General features: G+C 40.8%; 1 protein-coding gene across 6 annotated transcripts in view; it reads right to left on the reverse strand.

Annotated features, from left to right (window-relative positions):
* The window catches only part of FAM13A (family with sequence similarity 13 member A), a 775,968-nt gene that overhangs the window by 73,083 nt on the left and 683,234 nt on the right, over window positions 1-19,651 (reverse strand). For 4 of the 6 annotated variants that reach the window (XM_053703428.1, XM_053703423.1, XM_053703425.1 and 1 more), the window contains 2 exons: window positions 4,983-5,196; window positions 2,803-2,947 (listed from right to left, as the gene is read on the reverse strand). In XM_053703428.1, coding sequence (XP_053559403.1) covers window positions 2,803-2,947; window positions 4,983-5,196 — 359 coding nt within the window. The remainder of the gene's footprint in view (window positions 1-2,802; window positions 2,948-4,982; window positions 5,197-19,651) is intronic. The other 2 variants (XM_053703424.1, XM_053703427.1) reach the window with 1 other exon arrangement.

Below are 19,651 nucleotides of genomic sequence, written 5' to 3' on the forward strand. Positions count from 1 at the left end.
AACGCTAATGAATCTAATTCTGCCCGCTGAGAAACCCTTCCTGAGTCAGAAATTTCTCCTTCAGACATCACATCCCTCACCACCACCTCAGAGTGTTGTGAGGGTACATAAAATAAACCTCCCAAAGCTTCTGACTGCTCATAATCTGTTCTTAAAACAGAGCTATCACACTTTGTAGGAAAAACTGGCAGTTTGGATAGAAATGTCGCAAGGGAATTATCCATGACTGTCGCTAATTGTTGTAATGTAATAGGGGCCAATGCACTAGAGGTACTAGGCATCGCTTGCGCGGGCGTAACTGGTGGCGACACATGGGGAGAGGAAGGCGGACTATCCTCGTTACCTTCCGTCAAAAAATCATCTAGGGCTACATTTTTAAGTGACACAATATGATCTTTAAAGTGTATAGACACATTGGTGCACTTGGAACACAATTTTAGAGGGGGTTCCACCATGGCTTCTAAACACATAGAGCAAGGCCTCTCTTTAGTGTCAGACATGTTTAACAGACTAGTATTATTCACAAGCAGGCTTGGAAACACTTTAATCAAAAAAAATTTACAATTTGAAAAAAAAACATTACTGTACCTTTAAGAAATAAAAAGCGCACACAATTTTACCAAACCGTGAAAAATACTCCAATCTCTCTGAAATTTTTACCGCATGAGCCTAAGGCTTTGAAATGATTGCACAACAATTTTCAGCCCAATTAACACCTTAATGCCCAAACCGGAGCAACCTAAAGCTGACAACCGGTTAATAAACTACAGCACCTTGCCACAGCTTACTGCTGTGGCCCTACCTGCCCCTGGGGATTAGTTTTATGGAAAACAAGCTTCTTTGAAGTCCTCAAGCAGTCTTTGGACCCTCCACGTGAAGCTGCATGAACTGTCTGCAAATATTAACTGCGCAACTGAGGCGCAAAATTTAGGCCCCTCCCCCTCCACTCCGGAGTTGTGGGGCCTTCAAATCCCAAATAGGTGACTAAACATATGCCATGTGGAAGATAACCCCATAATAACACACCAAAGTGCATAAAAAATGTCTACTGTAACAGTGTCCACCAGCCTATTGAGCCCTGTTAAGTAAGCCTTCCTTCTATACTGAGTCTCAGAACATGGCTTACCTTCCCCACATGGGGATTCTTGTCAGTCTTCTAGCATTAACTGAGTCTTGTCTAGAAAAAGATGACTGAACATATCTTATTGCAGTTAAGCCTGCAAACTGTTCCCCCCAACTGAAGTTTTCTGGTACTCCTCAGTCCTGTGTGGGAACAGCAATGGATTTTAGTTACAACAAGCTAAAATCATTTTCCTCTCAGCAGAATTCTTCATCACATTTCTGCTATAGAGTAAATAGTACAAACCGGTACCATTTAAAAATAACAAACTCTTGATTGAAGATATAAAACTACAAATCTAACACCACATTCACTTTACCCTTCCGCAGTGGCCCTGCTGTCAGATCCGGCAAAGAGAATGACTGGGGGGCAGAGCTAGAGGGGGAGCTATATGGACAGCTCTGCTGTGTGCTCTCTTTGCCACTTCCTGTAGGGAATGAGAATATCCCACAAGTAAAGGATGAAGCCGTGGACTGGATACACCTTGCAAGAGAAATCCAGTTCTGAAGGACCACAGATGGTCCCGATTTTAGGATTATTCAAGCTTGAAAACATTGCAGCATATTGCTAAAAATTAGCTGAAGGGCTTTTTGTAGACAGGTGGAGATAGATTAGACAGTGGTTTGGTTTCTCTTAGTGAAAGGCTCAGTTAAAGTGCAGCAATTACAGAAATCACCACTAGACAGCCTGTTTCGTTCTTGTTAGAACTGTTCAGTAGCAGATAGATTTCTGATTGCTGCTTAGGTAAAGCTAATTTCTCCAACATAATTTTAATGGATTTTGATTTAACCCTGAAATGAGCTTTACCCAAGCAGCAATCAGAAATCTATCTGCTTCTGAAGAGTTCTAACAAGAACAAAACAGGCTGTCTAGTGGTGATTTCTGTAATTGCTGAACTCTCCCTACTATGGAATCGCTGTGTGTTAACACAGTATGAAGCAAAAAATATGAGATGTTGGATATCTAATTTGCATATTTACCCAGAATCCTCTTGTGCATTGGTAACAGTGTATATGGAGTTTTACTGGGTGAAAGCAAGCAGGGATACTTGCCTAGATGTGCTAATTTCCTATGCAACAATTTATATTGGATTTATTTTTGAGACATGGAGGATTTTAATCTCACATTTATCTCCACCATAATTTTAATGAATTTTGATTTAACCCTGAAATGAACTTTATACATACACATTATATATATATATATATATATATATATACACATACATACACACACACACATATATATATATATACACACACAATTTTATATATATATATATATATATATATATATATATATATATATATATATATATATACATATATACACACACTTCAGTATTGGTCTAGCAGTTTCTGAAAATATTCACTGGCTGATAAGGAAAACAACCTTCTTTATTGGTGGTGAAGGACATGCCTCAGGAAGTATGAAACGAAAACATTATACTTAATTTATTCAGAACAGAGACCCAAGTTTTTAAAAAAAAAAAATGAAATAAAATATTTTGAAATTCCCTAATTTAGATTAAAGGATGAACTGTTGAAAAAAAATATATAATGTTGTTAAAGGGATACCGTAGTCATCTTTCGAGAGCATTTGTAAGAGTCTTTTAAGAAGCAGTTGATTATTGAAGATTATGTGCACCCCAATCCAAGTTGTAATAATTAAATAATACATACCCTGTATTTCCGTTCTTCTTCAAACCTGTCCTCAAACTTGCGTATTTTTTTCTTGAGGCTCTGGACTTTGCGTGTGAGCTGTGCAGGGGTCAGGTCATCATCTCTGTCATCCTCATGTGATCCCAATGACGAGCTACGCCTCCTACTGAGAGAAAAGGGCATGGTTAAAACATTAAATTACAACTGTATACACAGCTACTTGCTTTTATTGATTTTATATTGCTCTTGAGAAAGACTTGCTAAAAGTTGAAACGCGTTGAGCTTAAATAAATATCTTTTTATCAAAGTTGGAAGACTGTTGATATTCTTCTTTGCTGAGACAAGCCGGATTCTCCTATTTATGGAGTAAGTTACTATTTTGTTTTTTCTTGATTTACTGGACACCTTTGGTCATTTTGAGTCTTCATTTGCTTGCAGACCTATTAACAGGTTCTTGAGAGTTTCTGAAACTATTCTGGGGAACATTACATCGCAGCTGAACTCCCACTACTTATGGAGTGAGTATACTGCACTTATATTAATTGGATCCTACACACACCTCAAGCCCTTTTTCTCTTCACCATATAGAGAAACATCACTGTACAGACCAGCGCCATCTATTTGCCATTTTTCCACTTGTATAAAACAGTCACAGAGGAGAGACTGTAAGAAGGCTGCGGTCTTATCTAAAAGGAGAGTATTAGTTCTTGTTGTTACATTTAAGTGTTATTTTCCATCTAGCACTGTATATTGTATCTTTTTGTATCTAAATAAATATAAATGCATTTTTATATTTACTGACTTTTTCTGCGCTCCATAAAAGAGGACCTTTACTAACTAATCAAAGTTCTGTCCAACTAGATGAGCTATGAACATGAACTTTGGTTCATACATATAAAGTAGGAACAATATTTACACACACACAAAAAAAAATCTACACCACAAAGCTTCAACCTAACCTTCTCTTAGGTGGTTAAAGCACTAATGCTGCTGATATACTTAACTGTAATTATATGTTTATTAAAGAGCCACACACAATCTATAACATACATAAACACACACATACATATTGATGTGCTTACTATATTTCCAGAATACATTTGTATCCTTAAAAGTTCAGAACCCATAGATCAAACTATAAAGCAATCGAAATGCTTTAGTATATAGGCTCCCCTCTGTCCCAAGTGCATCAAATTAGGTATGATATACTTGGTACACAAGGGAGCCTATATATTAAAAGCATATTGATTGCAATTTTAATAAATAAGTCAGCTCCAGAAATCTCAACCAAAAAACATTATGTTAGTGCACACTCTAAATGCCCCAGTAGAGACCACTAGCTCTTAAAGTTTGTCTTGTAAGCAAAACGTGTGATAAAAACAGAACTCTTTCACTACAGAGAATCAAAGGCAAACACAGAGTTGCTGAAAGCATAAATAAAAAAACAGTTAAGTTGTACATTAATTTAAAAAAAATGTGATTTAACCTTAATCTTGTTTTTATCTCATATTCAATTCCTCAAGTTAATTTCCAGTTCACGTTAACTGCAATAAACGAGCAAAGACATGCAATATCACTTTGTAGTTACTACCTACTTAAAAGGAACATATACATCTAAAATGAGATGCTCTTCTTGCTAGAACTTTTATTTTATTTTAAACAAATATAATTGTTACATTGTGTTGAATCCCCACAAAAGTGTAAATTATATAAAACAGCTGTTGATAGGTGTAAAATGTATGCATATTGCTTTTGATTGGCTCACTGCCTGTGGAAGATCAACTTAAACAGTTGTAAATGTTCAAACAAAATAAAGCATTTTATTTCTACACTCAGTTAACTTTAAAACCCCTTATTCAAGCAGAACCGAGCAGCCTCTCCTCCTAAGATAGGAGCATCTAGCTATGTAGCGTGGATATTCCACCACTAAAATACTGAATAGTTTACTATAAGTTCACACAAAATAAATGTAACGTATCTTTGAGAAAATCTAATCTAATATAGCGAAGTGACTACAGGACCCCATTACATACACATACAGAAGAGAAGCGTTCTACACACATATACAATTTCATATTCATTGACATACTAAAAGAGAGCGAGACAAAAAAAAAAAAAAAAAAAATACACAAGCGGCTGAAAAAGCCCATTGGAGCTGTGGAACAAATATTAAGTACCTAAGTTCTTCTGAAGGATATTACCTCATGAACGAATGGGAGTTTGGAGGAGAAGGTGGCACTTCTGTGTCATCCAGATACTGCTGACTGTGCCCATATGCATAAAAGCGTGGTGAGAGCATAGGGTCGCTGTCTGCATCAAGAAGATGGCGAATAAGACGCCCAGCCTGTGGCGATAGCCGCGCTTCATCGGTATCTACCCCCTCTCGTTGCCAGGAGGCCAAGGAAGGAACTGGTTCTTAAAGAAAAAAAAATATAAACAAAAATTTATTTTCTTGATATATACAGGCTATTTTAATACAGTGATAAAATGTGGGTCTATCCGCTATTTTGGGTTACACTTTGCTTATTTGGCTTATTATTTGTGTCTGTGGTTACCCAAGCCAGGGATGAACAAATATATGAAATTTAGTAGCCATCCAGAATGCAGCGGAACTAGCCTTATAATAATTAGGAGCCGGTAAACTATTTTATAAGTATTTTGAAGAGTCAAAAAGAAAATATGGAACTATAACTAAAATTTGGGGAGTTGTGACTTCCAGTCTCCCAGTATTTGTTAAGCCCTTCCTTGGTACATGCCAAATAAAAAAAAATCAAGGTTTCTGTTCTACAATGATATACATAGATGTTCTACATTTTAGTGATGATTACTAAATAAACCTTTAACATTTTTTATTTGCTGCCATCTAGTGCTCAAAAGTGTATAACATTGTCAAATGCCATATAAAGCTCCAGACACATACGCACTACATTAGGTATGCTCTTCAACAAATAAAACCATGTGAGCAAAGTAAATTTCATAACAGAAGTAAAACCTTTTTTTTATTTGTATGCTCTCTCTCTCTGAACCATGAAAGAAAAATGCAATTTTTTGTCCCTTTAAGAATAAAAACATTAAAGAAAGCATAGATATCAAGAGTAAGGCAACATTCAACATACAGAAACAATTAACCAATAACTATAGAGAGCATGCCAGTAAAGTAAGAACTGTAACATGTTTTTAATGTTCTGATTGGCTAATATTCTGTATGTCTGTAATACAGCGAGGCTGCATTTTGTTCAGCTTCTGTGCCATAAGTCAGCTGAGTGTTTCAGTACAATACACGAGTAAGAAATAAAGTTTAAATTGCAATGAAATAAGATTTGGAACAATGCTTTCATAGTGCAACAACTTTCTACTTTTTTCTTCTTCTATAAAATATTGGAACATAACAAATCACTATCAGCGTGCAAAGTAAAATTATAATCCCCACCCGCCATGCAATAAAAATATTGTTGACAGGATGGGTACAATTTTCAGACAAGGTCAGGACGGGAGGTAAAAACATCCAGACATTTTGTCTTGCCAACAAGCTACAAAAAATATCAAATTAATAAAAAAATAGAATCTAGTTACAGGAAGAAGTGCTAAAAGCTCATTTACCAGGGAATGTGAAGCAAAAACAATATTTGATTTAAAGGGACATTTAGCACTCTGGTGGATGAGATATTAAATGGGAGTGCATCAAAAGTGGGATATTAAAAAGACATTGTAGTCAACATTTTTACTTGTGTTATCCAAAAGAGGGCATTTTAAAATGTATTTCAATAAAAAACAACACATGTACTGGTCCAAAATAAATCAGTTTTGTTGTTATACTTGCACAGGCAGTTGTCTCAGCATTTCAGGATTAAGCAGGAAGTACAAAACTAATACCACAGCATTAATTTAAATTGAAACCCTTTTACTTAAAAGGACACAAACCCAACATTTTTTTTCTTTCATGATTCAGATAGAAAACTGCTTAAAATCGCATGCTCTAATTTACTCCTATTATAAATTTTTCTTCGTTCTCTTGCTATCTTTATTTGAAAAAGCAGGAATGTAAGCATAGGAGCCGGCCCATTTTTGGTTCAGAACCTGGGTAGCGCTTGCTGATTGGTGGCTAAATGCAACTATTTATTTTCACACGTGTAAATGCTTTTCTTTTTTTATTCATAACAGATCAATTTTGAGCACTCTCTCACAAAGTGTAATAATTCACTTCCAGTCCACTATATATTTTTTATACATGCACATAAACATATACTGAATTTTCCCAAGCATTATACTGGGGGGGGGGGTGCGCTACAAAAAAGTGCCCGAAAATATGGGTTAAGATTGTGCCTTCATGTATGTAATACATCTATTTAAATATATCAAGCCCTGACTGCCCCTTCCCAAACAACTGCTAGATTACAAGTGGAGCAGTATTTAGCACTCTCGCTAATACCGCTGAAAGTAAACTTTTTATGTGCATGGGTTAACGCGCGTAAAGTTGAAGGCTTTATTTTGCACACCAGGGAAACCTGACACACGATAACCGCTCGACTTCAAATACCACGACCGCATTAAAATCTTCTCCCCATAGACTTCAATGGAGTGTGCCGAATGAAAAAACCTAACACTTATCGCATGTGCGCTAACCCAATTGCATTTAACCAAGTGGGCTATACCCAGCATGAATAATAAGTATTGTACATTCCAATGTTCTTCTTCACATATAAAAATAAAAAAAGATTTTATACACATATACACATACACACAGTTGTATGCAGAAGTTTAGGCACCCCTGACAATTTCCATGATTTTAATTTATAAATAATTGTGTGTTTGGATCAGCAATTTCATTTTGATCTATCAAATAACTGAAGGACACAGTAATATTTCAGTAGTGAAAACAGAATTTATGCTTACCTGATAAATTACTTTCTCCAACGGTGTGTCCGGTCCACGGCGTCATCCTTACTTGTGGGATATTCTCTTCCCCAACAGGAAATGGCAAAGAGTCCCAGCAAAGCTGGTCACATGATCCCTCCTAGGCTCTGCCCACCCCAGTCATTGGACCGACGGACAGGAGGAAATATATATAGGAGAAACCATATGATACCGTGGTGACTGTAGTTAGAGAAAATAATTAATCAGACCTGATTAAAAAACCAGGGCGGGCCGTGGACCGGACACACCGTTGGAGAAAGTAATTTATCAGGTAAGCATAAATTCTGTTTTCTCCAACATTGGTGTGTCCGGTCCACGGCGTCATCCTTACTTGTGGGAACCAATACCAAAGCTTTAGGACACGGATGAAGGGAGGGAGCAAATCAGGTCACCTAAATGGAAGGCACCACGGCTTGCAAAACCTTTCTCCCAAAAATAGCCTCCGAAGAAGCAAAAGTATCAAATTTGTAAAATTTGGCAAAAGTGTGCAGTGAAGACCAAGTCGCTGCCTTACATATCTGGTCAACAGAAGCCTCGTTCTTGAAGGCCCATGTGGAAGCCACAGCCCTAGTGGAGTGAGCTGTGATTCTTTCAGGAGGCTGCCGTCCGGCAGTCTCATAAGCCAATCGGATAATGCTTTTAAGCCAAAAGGAAAGAGAGGTAGAAGTCGCTTTTTGACCTCTCCTTTTACCAGAATAAACAACAAACAAGGAAGATGTTTGTCTGAAATCTTTAGTAGCCTCTAAATAGAATTTTAGAGCACGGACTACGTCCAAATTGTGTAACAAACGTTCCTTCTTTGAAACTGGATTCGGACACAAAGAAGGTACAACTATCTCCTGGTTAATATTTTTGTTGGAAACAACTTTCGGAAGAAAACCAGGCTTAGTACGCAAAACCACCTTATCTGCATGGAACACCAGATAGGGCGGAGAACACTGCAGAGCAGATAACTCTGAAACTCTTCTAGCAGAAGAAATTGCAACCAAAAACAAAACTTTCCAAGATAATAACTTAATATCTACGGAATGTAAGGGTTCAAACGGAACCCCTTGAAGAACTTAAAGAACTAGATTTAGACTCCAGGGAGGAGTCAAAGGTCTGTAAACAGGCTTGATCCTAACCAGAGCCTGAACAAATGCTTGAACATCTGGCACAGCTGCCAGTCTTTTGTGAAGTAAAACAGATAAAGCAGAGATCTGTCCCTTCAGAGAACTTGCAGATAATCCTTTCTCCAAACCTTCTTGTAGAAAGGATAGAATCTTAGGAATTTTTATCTTGTTCCATGGGAATCCTTTAGATTCACACCAACAGATATATTTTTTCCATATTTTATGGTAAATTTTTCTAGTTACAGGCTTTCTAGCCTGAATCAGAGTATCTATTACAGAATCTGAAAACCCACGCTTTGATAAAATCAAGCGTTCAATCTCCAAGCCGTCAGTTGGAGGGAAACCAGATTCGGATGTTCGAATGGACCCTGAACAAGAAGGTCCTGTCTCAAAGGTAGCTTCCATGGTGGAGCCGATGACATATTGACCAGGTCTGCATACCAAGTCCTGCGTGGCCACGCAGGAGCTATCAAGATCACCGAGGCCCTCTCCTGATTGATCCTGGCTACCAGCCTGGGGATGAGAGGAAACGGTGGGAATACATAAGCTAGGTTGAAGGTCCAAGGTGCTACTAGTGCATCTACTAGGGTCGCCTTGGGATCCCTGGATCTGGACCCGTAGCAAAGAACCTTGAAGTTCTGACGAGACGCCATCAGATCGATGTCTGGAATGCCCCATAATTGAGTTATTTGGGCAAAGATTTCCGGATGGAGTTCCCACTCCCCCAGATGGAATGTCTGACGACTCAGAAAATCCGCTTCCCAATTTTCCACTCCTGGGATGTGGATCGCAGACAAGTGGCAGGATTGATCCTCCGCCCATTGAATTATCTTGGTCACTTCTTTCATCGCCAGGGAAGTCCTTGTTCCCCCCTGATGATTGATATATGCAACGGTCGTCATGTTGTCTGACTGAAACCTTATGAATTTGGCCTTTGCTAGTTGAGGCCAAGCTCTGAGAGCATTGAATATCGCTCTCAGTTCCAGAATGTTTATCGGGAGAAGAGACTCTTCCCGAGACCATAGACCCTGAGCTTTCAGGGATTCCCAGACCGCGCCCCAGCCCACTAGGCTGGCGTCGGTCGTGACAATGACCCACTCTGGTCTGCGGAAGCTCATTCCCTGTGACAGATTGTCCAGGGTCAGCCACCAACGGAGTGAATCTCTGGTCTTTTGATCTACTTGAATCGTCGGAGACAAGTCTGTATAATCCCCATTCCACTGTCTGAGCATGCACAGTTGTAATGGTCTTAGATGAATTCGTGCAAAAGGAACTATGTCAATTGTTGCAACTATCAATCCTATTACTTCCATGCACTGCGCTATGGAAGGACGAGGAACAGAATGAAGTACTTGACAAGAGCTTAGAAGTTTTGATTTTCTGACCTCTGTCAGAAAAATCCTCATTTCTAAGGAATCTATTATTGTTCCCAAGAAGGGAACTCTTGTTGACGGGGACAGAGAACTTTTTTCTTTGTTCACCTTCCATCCGTGAGATCTGAGAAAGGCTAGGACGATGTCCGTATGAGCCTTTGCTTTTGACAGGGACGACGCTTGAATCAGGATGTCGTCCAAGTAAGGTACTACTGCAATGCCCCTTGGTCTTAGAACCGCTAGAAGGGACCCTAGTACCTTTGTGAAAATCCTTGGAGCAGTGGCTAATCCAAATGTTAGTGCCACAAACTGGTAATGCTTGTCCAGAAAAGCGAACCTTAGGAACTGATGATGTTCCTTGTGGATAGGAATATGTAGGTACGCATCCTTTAAATCCACGGTAGTCATAAATTGATTTTCCTGGATAGTAGGTAGGATCGTTCGAATAGTTTCCATTTTGAACGATGGTACCCTGAGAAATTTGTTTAGGATCTTTAGATCCAAAATTGGTCTGAATGTTCCCTCTTTTTTGGGAACTATGAACAGATTGGAATAAAATCCCATTCCTTGTTCTCTTATTGGAACTGGATGTATCACTCCCATCTTTAACAGGTCTTCTACACAATGTAAGAATGCCTGTCTCTTTATTTGGTTTGAAGATAATTGAGACCTGTGGAACCTTCCCCTTGGGGGTAGTTCCTTGAATTCCAGGAGATAACCTTGAGAAACTATTTCTAGCGCCCAAGGATCCTGAACATCTCTTGCCCAAGCCTGAGCAAAGAGAGAAAGTCTGCCCCCCACTAGATCCGGTCCCGGATCGGGGGCTATCCCTTCATGCTGTTTTGGTAGCAGTGGTAGGCTTCTTGGCCTGCTTACCCTTGTTCCAGCCTTGCATTGGTTTCCAGGCTGGTTTGGGTTGTGAAGTATTACCCTCTTGCTTAGAGGATACAGAATTAGAGACTGGTCCGTTTCTGCGAAAGGGACGAAAATTAGGCTTATTATTAGCCTTAAAAGACCTATCCTGTGGGAGGGCGTGGCCCTTTCCCCCAGTGATGTCTGAAATAATCTCTTTCAAATCAGGTCCAAATAATGTTTTACCTTTGAAAGGAATGTTAAGCAATTTTGTCTTGGAAGACACATCCGCTGACCAAGACTTTAGCCAAAGCACTCTGCGCGCCACGACAGCAAACCCTGAATTTTTCGCCGCTAATCTAGCTAATTGCAAAGCGGCATCTAAAACAAAAGAGTTAGCCAATTTAAGTGCTTGAACTCTGTCCATAACCTCCTCATACGAAGATTCTTTACTGAGCGATTTTTCTAGTTCCTCGAACCAGAAACACGCTGCCGTAGTGACAGGAACAATGCATGAAATTGGTTGTAGAAGGTAACCTTGCTGTACAAAAATCTTTTTAAGCAAACCCTCTAATTTCTTATCCATAGGATCTTTGAAAGCACAACTATCTTCGATAGGAATAGTAGTGCGTTTGTTTAGAGTAGAAACCGCCCCCTCGACCTTGGGGACTGTCTGCCATAAGTCCTTTCTGGGGTCGACTATAGGAAATAATTTCTTAAATATAGTGGGGGGGGGAGAAAAGGTATGCCGGGCCTTTCCCACTCTTTATTTACTATGTCCGCCACCCGCTTGGGTATAGGAAAAGCGTCGGGGGGCACCGGAACCTCTAGGAACTTGTCCATCTTACATAATTTCTCTGGAATGACCAAATTGTCACAATCATCCAGAGTAGATAACACCTCCTTAAGCAGTGCGCGGAGATGTTCTAATTTAAATTTAAATGTCACAACATCAGGTTCAGCTTGATGAGAAATTTTTCCTGAATCTGAGATTTCTCCATCAGACAAAACCTCCCTCATGGCCCCTTGAGATTGGTGTGAGGGTATGTCAGAACAATTATCATCAGCGCCCTCTTGCTCTTCAGTGTTTAAAACAGAGCAATCGCGCTTTCTCTGATAAGTAGGCATTTTGGATAAAAGATTTGCTATGGAGTTATCCATTACAGCCGTGGGCATAACTGGTGTAGACACAGTAGGGGATGATGTAGTATCATGTTTACTTCCCTCATTTGAGGAATCATCTTGGGCAATATCATTATCTGTTGCATTACTGTCCTTACTTTGTTTGGACACTATGGCACAATTATCACATAAATTTAAATGGGGAGACACATTGGCTTTCATACATATAGAACATAGCTTATCTGATGGTACAGACATGTTAAACAGGCTTAAACTTGTCAACAAAGCACAAAAAACGTTTTAAAATAAAACCGTTACTGTCACTTTAAATTTCAAACTGAAAACACTTTATTACTGAATATGTGAAAAAGTATGAAGGAATTGTTCAAAATTCACCAAAATTTCACCACAGTGTCTTAAAGCATTAAAAGTATTGCACACCAAATTTCAGAGCTTTAACCCTTAAATTAACGGAACCGGAGCCGTTTTTACATTTAACCCCTATACAGTCCCAGAATGAGGCTCTGTCTATAACTAGAAAGGCCCCCATCTGAAAAAGGTGTCCAACACAGTGCCTGCCGTTTTTCTAAACGTTCCCCAAGATTATAATACCAATAATTAGTTAGAATCTGCATAATATGCCTAGTAAAGCAATTGTTTTAGCCCAGAAAAATGTCTACCAGTTTTTAAGCCCTTTTTGAAGCCCTTTATTCTTTTATGTTTAACTAAGAAAATGGCTTACTGGTCCCCATGAGGGGAAATGACAGCCTTCCAGCATTACATGGTCTTGATAGAAATATGGCTAGTCATACCTTAAGCAGAAAAGTCTGCTAACTGTTTCCCCCAACTGAAGTTACTTCATCTCAACAGTCCTGTGTGGAAACAGCAATTGATTTCAGTTACTGTCTGCTAAAATCATCTTCCTCTTACAAACAGAAATCTTCATCCTTTTCTGTTTCAGAGTAAATAGTACATACCAGCACTATTTTAAAATAACAAACACTTGATAGAAGAATAAAACTACATTTAAACACCAAAAAACTCTTAACCATCTCTGTGGAGATGTTGCCTGTGCAACGGCAAAGAGAATGACTGGGGTGGGCGGAGCCTAGGAGGGATCATGTGACCAGCTTTGCTGGGACTCTTTGCCATTTCCTGTTGGGGAAGAGAATATCCCACAAGTAAGGATGACGCCGTGGACCGGACACACCAATGTTGGAGAAAACAGAATTTATGATTACCTGATAAATTACTTTCTCCAACGGTGTGTCCGGTCCACGGCGTCATCCTTACTTGTGGGATATTCTCTTCCCCAACAGGAAATGGCAAAGAGCCCAGCAAAGCTGGTCACATGATCCCTCCTAGGCTCCGCCTACCCCAGTCATTCGACCGACGTTAAGGAGGAATATTTGCATAGGAGAAACCATATGATACCGTGGTGACTGTAGTTAAAGAAAATAAATTATCAGACCTGATTAAAAAACCAGGGCGGGCCGTGGACCGGACACACCGTTGGAGAAAGTAATTTATCAGGTAAACATAAATTCTGTTTTCTCCAACATAGGTGTGTCCGGTCCACGGCGTCATCCTTACTTGTGGGAACCAATACCAAAGCTTTAGGACACGGATGATGGGAGGGAGCAAATCAGGTCACCTAGATGGAAGGCACCACGGCTTGCAAAACCTTTCTCCCAAAAATAGCCTCAGAAGAAGCAAAAGTATCAAACTTGTAAAATTTGGTAAAAGTGTGCAGTGAAGACCAAGTCGCTGCCCTACATATCTGATCAACAGAAGCCTCGTTCTTGAAGGCCCATGTGGAAGCCACAGCCCTAGTGGAATGAGCTGTGATTCTTTCGGGAGGCTGCCGTCCGGCAGTCTCGTAAGCCAATCTGATGATGCTTTTAATCCAAAAAGAGAGAGAGGTAGAAGTTGCTTTTTGACCTCTCCTTTTACCGGAATAAACAACAAACAAGGAAGATGTTTGTCTAAAATCCTTTGTAGCATCTAAATAGAATTTTAGAGCGCGAACAACATCCAAATTGTGCAACAAACGTTCCTTCTTCGAAACTGGTTTCGGACACAGAGAAGGTACGATAATCTCCTGGTTAATGTTTTTGTTAGAAACAACTTTTGGAAGAAAACCAGGTTTAGTACGTAAAACCACCTTATCTGCATGGAACACCAGATAAGGAGGAGAACACTGCAGAGCAGATAATTCTGAAACTCTTCTAGCAGAAGAAATTGCAACCAAAAACAAAACTTTCCAAGATAATAACTTAATATCAACGGAATGTAAGGGTTCAAACGGAACCCCCTGAAGAACTGAAAGAACTAAGTTGAGACTCCAAGGAGGAGTCAAAGGTTTGTAAACAGGCTTGATTCTAACCAGAGCCTGAACAAAGGCTTGAACATCTGGCACAGCTGCCAGCTTTTTGTGAAGTAACACAGACAAGGCAGAAATCTGTCCCTTCAGGGAACTTGCAGATAATCCTTTTTCCAATCCTTCTTGAAGGAAGGATAGAATCTTAGGAATCTTAACCTTGTCCCAAGGGAATCCTTTAGATTTACACCAACAGATATATTTTTTCCAAATTTTGTGGTAAATCTTTCTAGTTACAGGCTTTCTGGCCTGAACAAGAGTATCGATAACAGAATCTGAGAACCCTCGCTTCGATAAGATCAAGCGTTCAATCTCCAAGCAGTCAGCTGGAGTGAGACCAAATTCGGATGTTCGAACGGACCTTGAACAAGAAGGTCTCGTCTCAAAGGTAGCTTCCATGGTGGAGCCGATGACATATTCACCAGATCTGCATACCAAGTCCTGCGTGGCCACGCAGGAGCTATCAAGATCACGACGCCCTTTCCTGATTGATCCTGGCTACCAGCCTGGGGATGAGAGGAAACGGCGGGAATACATAAGCTAGTTTGAAGGTCCAAGGTGCTACTAGTGCATCCACTAGAGCCGCCTTGGGATCCCTGGATCTGGACCCGTAGCAAGGAACTTTGAAGTTCTGACGAGAGGCCATCAGATCCATGTCTGGAATGCCCCACAGTTGAGTGACTTGGGCAAAGATTTCCGGATGGAGTTCCCACTCCCCCGGATGCAATGTCTGACGACTCAGAAAATCCGCTTCCCAATTTTCCACTCCTGGGATGTGGATAGCAGACAGGTGGCAGGAGTGAGACTCCGCCCATAGAATGATTTTGGTCACTTCTTCCATCGCCAGGGAACTCCTTGTTCCCCCCTGATGGTTGATGTACGCAACAGTTGTCATGTTGTCTGATTGAAACCGTATGAACTTGGCCCTCGCTAGCTGAGGCCAAGCCTTGAGAGCATTGAATATCGCTCTCAGTTCCAGAATATTTATCGGTAGAAGAGATTCTTCCCGAGACCAAAGACCCTGAGCTTTCAGGGATCCCCAGACCGCGCCCCAGCCCATCAGACTGGCGTCGGTCGTGACAATGACCCACTCTGGTCTGCGGAAGGTCATCCCTTGTGACAGGTTGTCCAGGGACAGCCACCAACGGAGTGAGTCTCTGGTCCTCTGATTTACTTGTATCCTCTGAGACAAGTTTGTATAGTCCCCATTCCACTGACTGAGCATGCACAGTTGTAATGGTCTTAGATGAATGCGCGCAAAAGGAACTATGTCCATTGCCGCTACCATCAAACCTATCACTTCCATGCACTGCGCTATGGAAGGAAGAGGAACGGAATGAAGTATCCGACAAGAGTCTAGAAGTTTTGTTTTTCTGGCCTCTGTCAGAAAAATCCTCATTTCTAAGGAGTCTATTATTGTCCCCAAGAAGGGAACCCTTGTTGACGGAGATAGAGAACTCTTTTCCACGTTCACTTTCCATCCGTGAGATCTGAGAAAGGCCAGGACAATGTCCGTGTGAGCCTTTGCTTGAGGAAGGGACGACGCTTGAATCAGAATGTCGTCCAAGTAAGGTACTACAGCAATGCCCCTTGGTCTTAGCACAGCTAGAAGGGACCCTAGTACCTTTGTGAAAATCCTTGGAGCAGTGGCTAATCCGAAAGGAAGCGCCACGAACTGGTAATGCTTGTCCAGGAATGCGAACCTTAGGAACCGATGATGTTCCTTGTGGATAGGAATATGTAGATACGCATCCTTTAAATCCACCGTGGTCATGAATTGACCTTCCTGGATGGAAGGAAGAATTGTTCGAATGGTTTCCATTTTGAACGATGGAACCTTGAGAAACTTGTTTAAGATCTTGAGATCTAAGATTGGTCTGAACGTTCCCTCTTTTTTGGGAACTATGAACAGATTGGAGTAGAACCCCATCCCTTGTTCTCCTAATGGAACAGGATGAATCACTCCCATTTTTAACAGGTCTTCTACACAACGTAAGAATGCCTGTCTTTTTATGTGGTCTGAAGACAACTGAGACCTGTGGAACCTCCCCCTTGGGGGAAGCCCCTTGAATTCCAGAAGATAACCTTGGGAGACTATTTCTAGCGCCCAAGGATCCAGAACATCTCTTGCCCAAGCCCGAGCGAAGAGAGAGAGTCTGCCCCCCACCAGATCCGGTCCCGGATCGGGGGCCAACATTTCATGCTGTCTTGGTAGCAGTGGCAGGTTTCTTGGCCTGCTTTCCCTTGTTCCAGCCTTGCATTGGTCTCCAAGCTGGCTTGGCTTGAGAAGTATTACCCTCTTGCTTAGAGGACGTAGCACTTTGGGCTGGTCCGTTTCTACGAAAGGGACGAAAATTAGGTTTATTTTTGGCCTTGAAAGGCCGATCCTGAGGAAGGGCATGGCCCTTACCCCCAGTGATATCAGAGATAATCTCTTTCAAGTCAGGGCCAAACAGCGTTTTCCCCTTGAAAGGAATGTTAAGTAGCTTGTTCTTGGAAGACGCATCAGCTGACCAAGATTTCAACCAAAGCGCTCTGCGCGCCACAATAGCAAACCCAGAATTCTTAGCCGCTAACCTAGCCAATTGCAAAGTGGCGTCTAGGGTGAAAGAATTAGCCAATTTGAGAGCATTGATTCTGTCCATAATCTCCTCATAAGGAGGAGAATCACTATCGACCGCCTTTACCAGCTCATCGAACCAGAAACACGCGGCTGTAGCGACAGGGACAATGCATGAAATTGGTTGTAGAAGGTAACCCTGCTGAACAAACATCTTTTTAAGTAAACCTTCTAATTTTTTATCCATAGGATCTTTGAAAGCACAACTATCTTCTATGGGTATAGTGGTGCGTTTGTTTAAAGTGGAAACCGCTCCCTCGACCTTGGGGACTGTCTGCCATAAGTCCTTTCTGGGGTCGACCATAGGAAACAATTTTTTAAATATGGGGGGAGGGACGAAAGGAATACCGGGCCTTTCCCATTCTTTATTTACAATGTCCGCCACCCGCTTGGGTATAGGAAAAGCTTCTGGGAGCCCCGGGACCTCTAGGAACTTGTCCATTTTACATAGTTTCTCTGGGATGACCAACTTGTCACAATCATCCAGAGTGGATAATACCTCCTTAAGCAGAATGCGGAGATGTTCCAACTTAAATTTAAACATAATCACATCAGGTTCAGCTTGTTGAGAAATGTTCCCTGAATCAGTAATTTCTCCCTCAGACAAAACCTCCCTGGCCCCATCAGACTGGTTTAGGGGCCCTTCAGAACCATTATTATCAGCGTCGTCATGCTCTTCAGTATCTAAAACAGAGCAGTCGCGCTTACGCTGATAAGTGTGCATTTTGGCTAAAATGTTTTTGACAGAATTATCCATTACAGCCGTTAATTGTTGCATAGTAAGGAGTATTGGCGCGCTAGATGTACTAGGGGCCTCCTGAGTGGGCAAGACTCGTGTAGACGAAGGAGGGAATGATGCAGTACCATGCTTACTCCCCTCACTTGAGGAATCATCTTGGGCATCATTGTCATTGTCACATAAATCACATTTATTTAAATGAGAAGGAACTCTGGCTTCCCCACATTCAGAACACAGTCTATCTGGTAGTTCAGACATGTTAAACAGGCATAAACTTGATAACAAAGTACAAAAAACGTTTTAAAATAAAACCGTTACTGTCACTTTAAATTTTAAACTGAACACACTTTATTACTGCAATTGCGAAAAAATATGAAGGAATTGTTCAAAATTCACCAAAATTTCACCACAGTGTCTTAAAGCCTTAAAAGTATTGCACCCCAAATTTGGAAGCTTTAACCCTTAAAATAACGGAACCGGAGCCGTTTTTAACTTTAACCCCTTTACAGTCCCTGGTGTCTGCTTTGCTGAGACCCAACCAAGCCCAAAGGGCAATACGATACCAAATGACGCCTTCAGAAAGTCTTTTCTATGTATCAGAGCTCCTCACACATGCGACTGCATGTCATGCCTCTCAAAAACAAGTGCGCAACACCGGCGCGAAAATGAGGCTCTGCCTATGATTTGGGAAAGCCCCTAAAGAGAAAGGTGTCTAAAAAAGTGCCTGCCGATATAAACTTATCAAAATACCCAGATTAAATGATTCCTCAAGGCTAAATATGTGTTAATAATGAATCGATTTAGCCCAGAAAAAGTCTACAGTCTTAATAAGCCCTTGTGAAGCCCTTATTTACAATCTTAATAAACATGGCTTACCGGATCCCATAGGGAAAATGACAGCTTCCAGCATTACATCGTCTTGTTAGAATGTGTCATACCTCAAGCAGCAAGAGACTGCTCACTGTTCCCCCAACTGAAGTTAATTCCTCTCAACAGTCCTGTGTGGAACAGCCATGGATTTTAGTAACGGTTGCTAAAATCATTTTCCTCATACAAACAGAAATCTTCATCTCTTTTCTGTTTCTGAGTAAATAGTACATACCAGCACTATTTTAAAATAACAAACTCTTGATTGAATAATAAAAACTACAGTTAAACACTAAAAAACTCTAAGCCATCTCCGTGGAGATGTTGCCTGTACAACGGCAAAGAGAATGACTGGGGTAGGCGGAGCCTAGGAGGGATCATGTGACCAGCTTTGCTGGGCTCTTTGCCATTTCCTGTTGGGGAAGAGAATATCCCACAAGTAAGGATGACGCCGTGGACCGGACACACCTATGTTGGAGAAATGAGGTTTATTGGATTAATAGAAAATGTGCAATATGCATCCAAACAAAATTAGACAGGTGCATACATTTGGGCACCTATGTCATTTTGTTGATTTGAATACCTGTAACTACCTAGCACTGATTAATTGGAACACACAATTGGTTTGGTGAGCCCATTAAGCCTTGAACTTCATAGACAGGTACATCCAATCATGAGAAAAGGTATTTAAGGTGGCCAATTGCAAGTTGCTGTTCTCTTTGACTCTCCTCTGAAGAGTGGCAACATGGGGGCCTCAAAACAACTCTCAAATTACCTGAAAACAAAGATTGTTCAACATTATGGTTTAGGGAAAGGCTACAAAAAGCTAATCGTAGAGATTTAAGCTGTCAGTGTCCACTGTGTAGAACATAGTGAGGAAATGGAAGACCA

The sequence above is a fragment of the Bombina bombina genome, chromosome 2 (assembly GCF_027579735.1).
Source record: "Bombina bombina isolate aBomBom1 chromosome 2, aBomBom1.pri, whole genome shotgun sequence".
Lineage (NCBI taxonomy): Eukaryota > Metazoa > Chordata > Amphibia > Anura > Bombinatoridae > Bombina > Bombina bombina.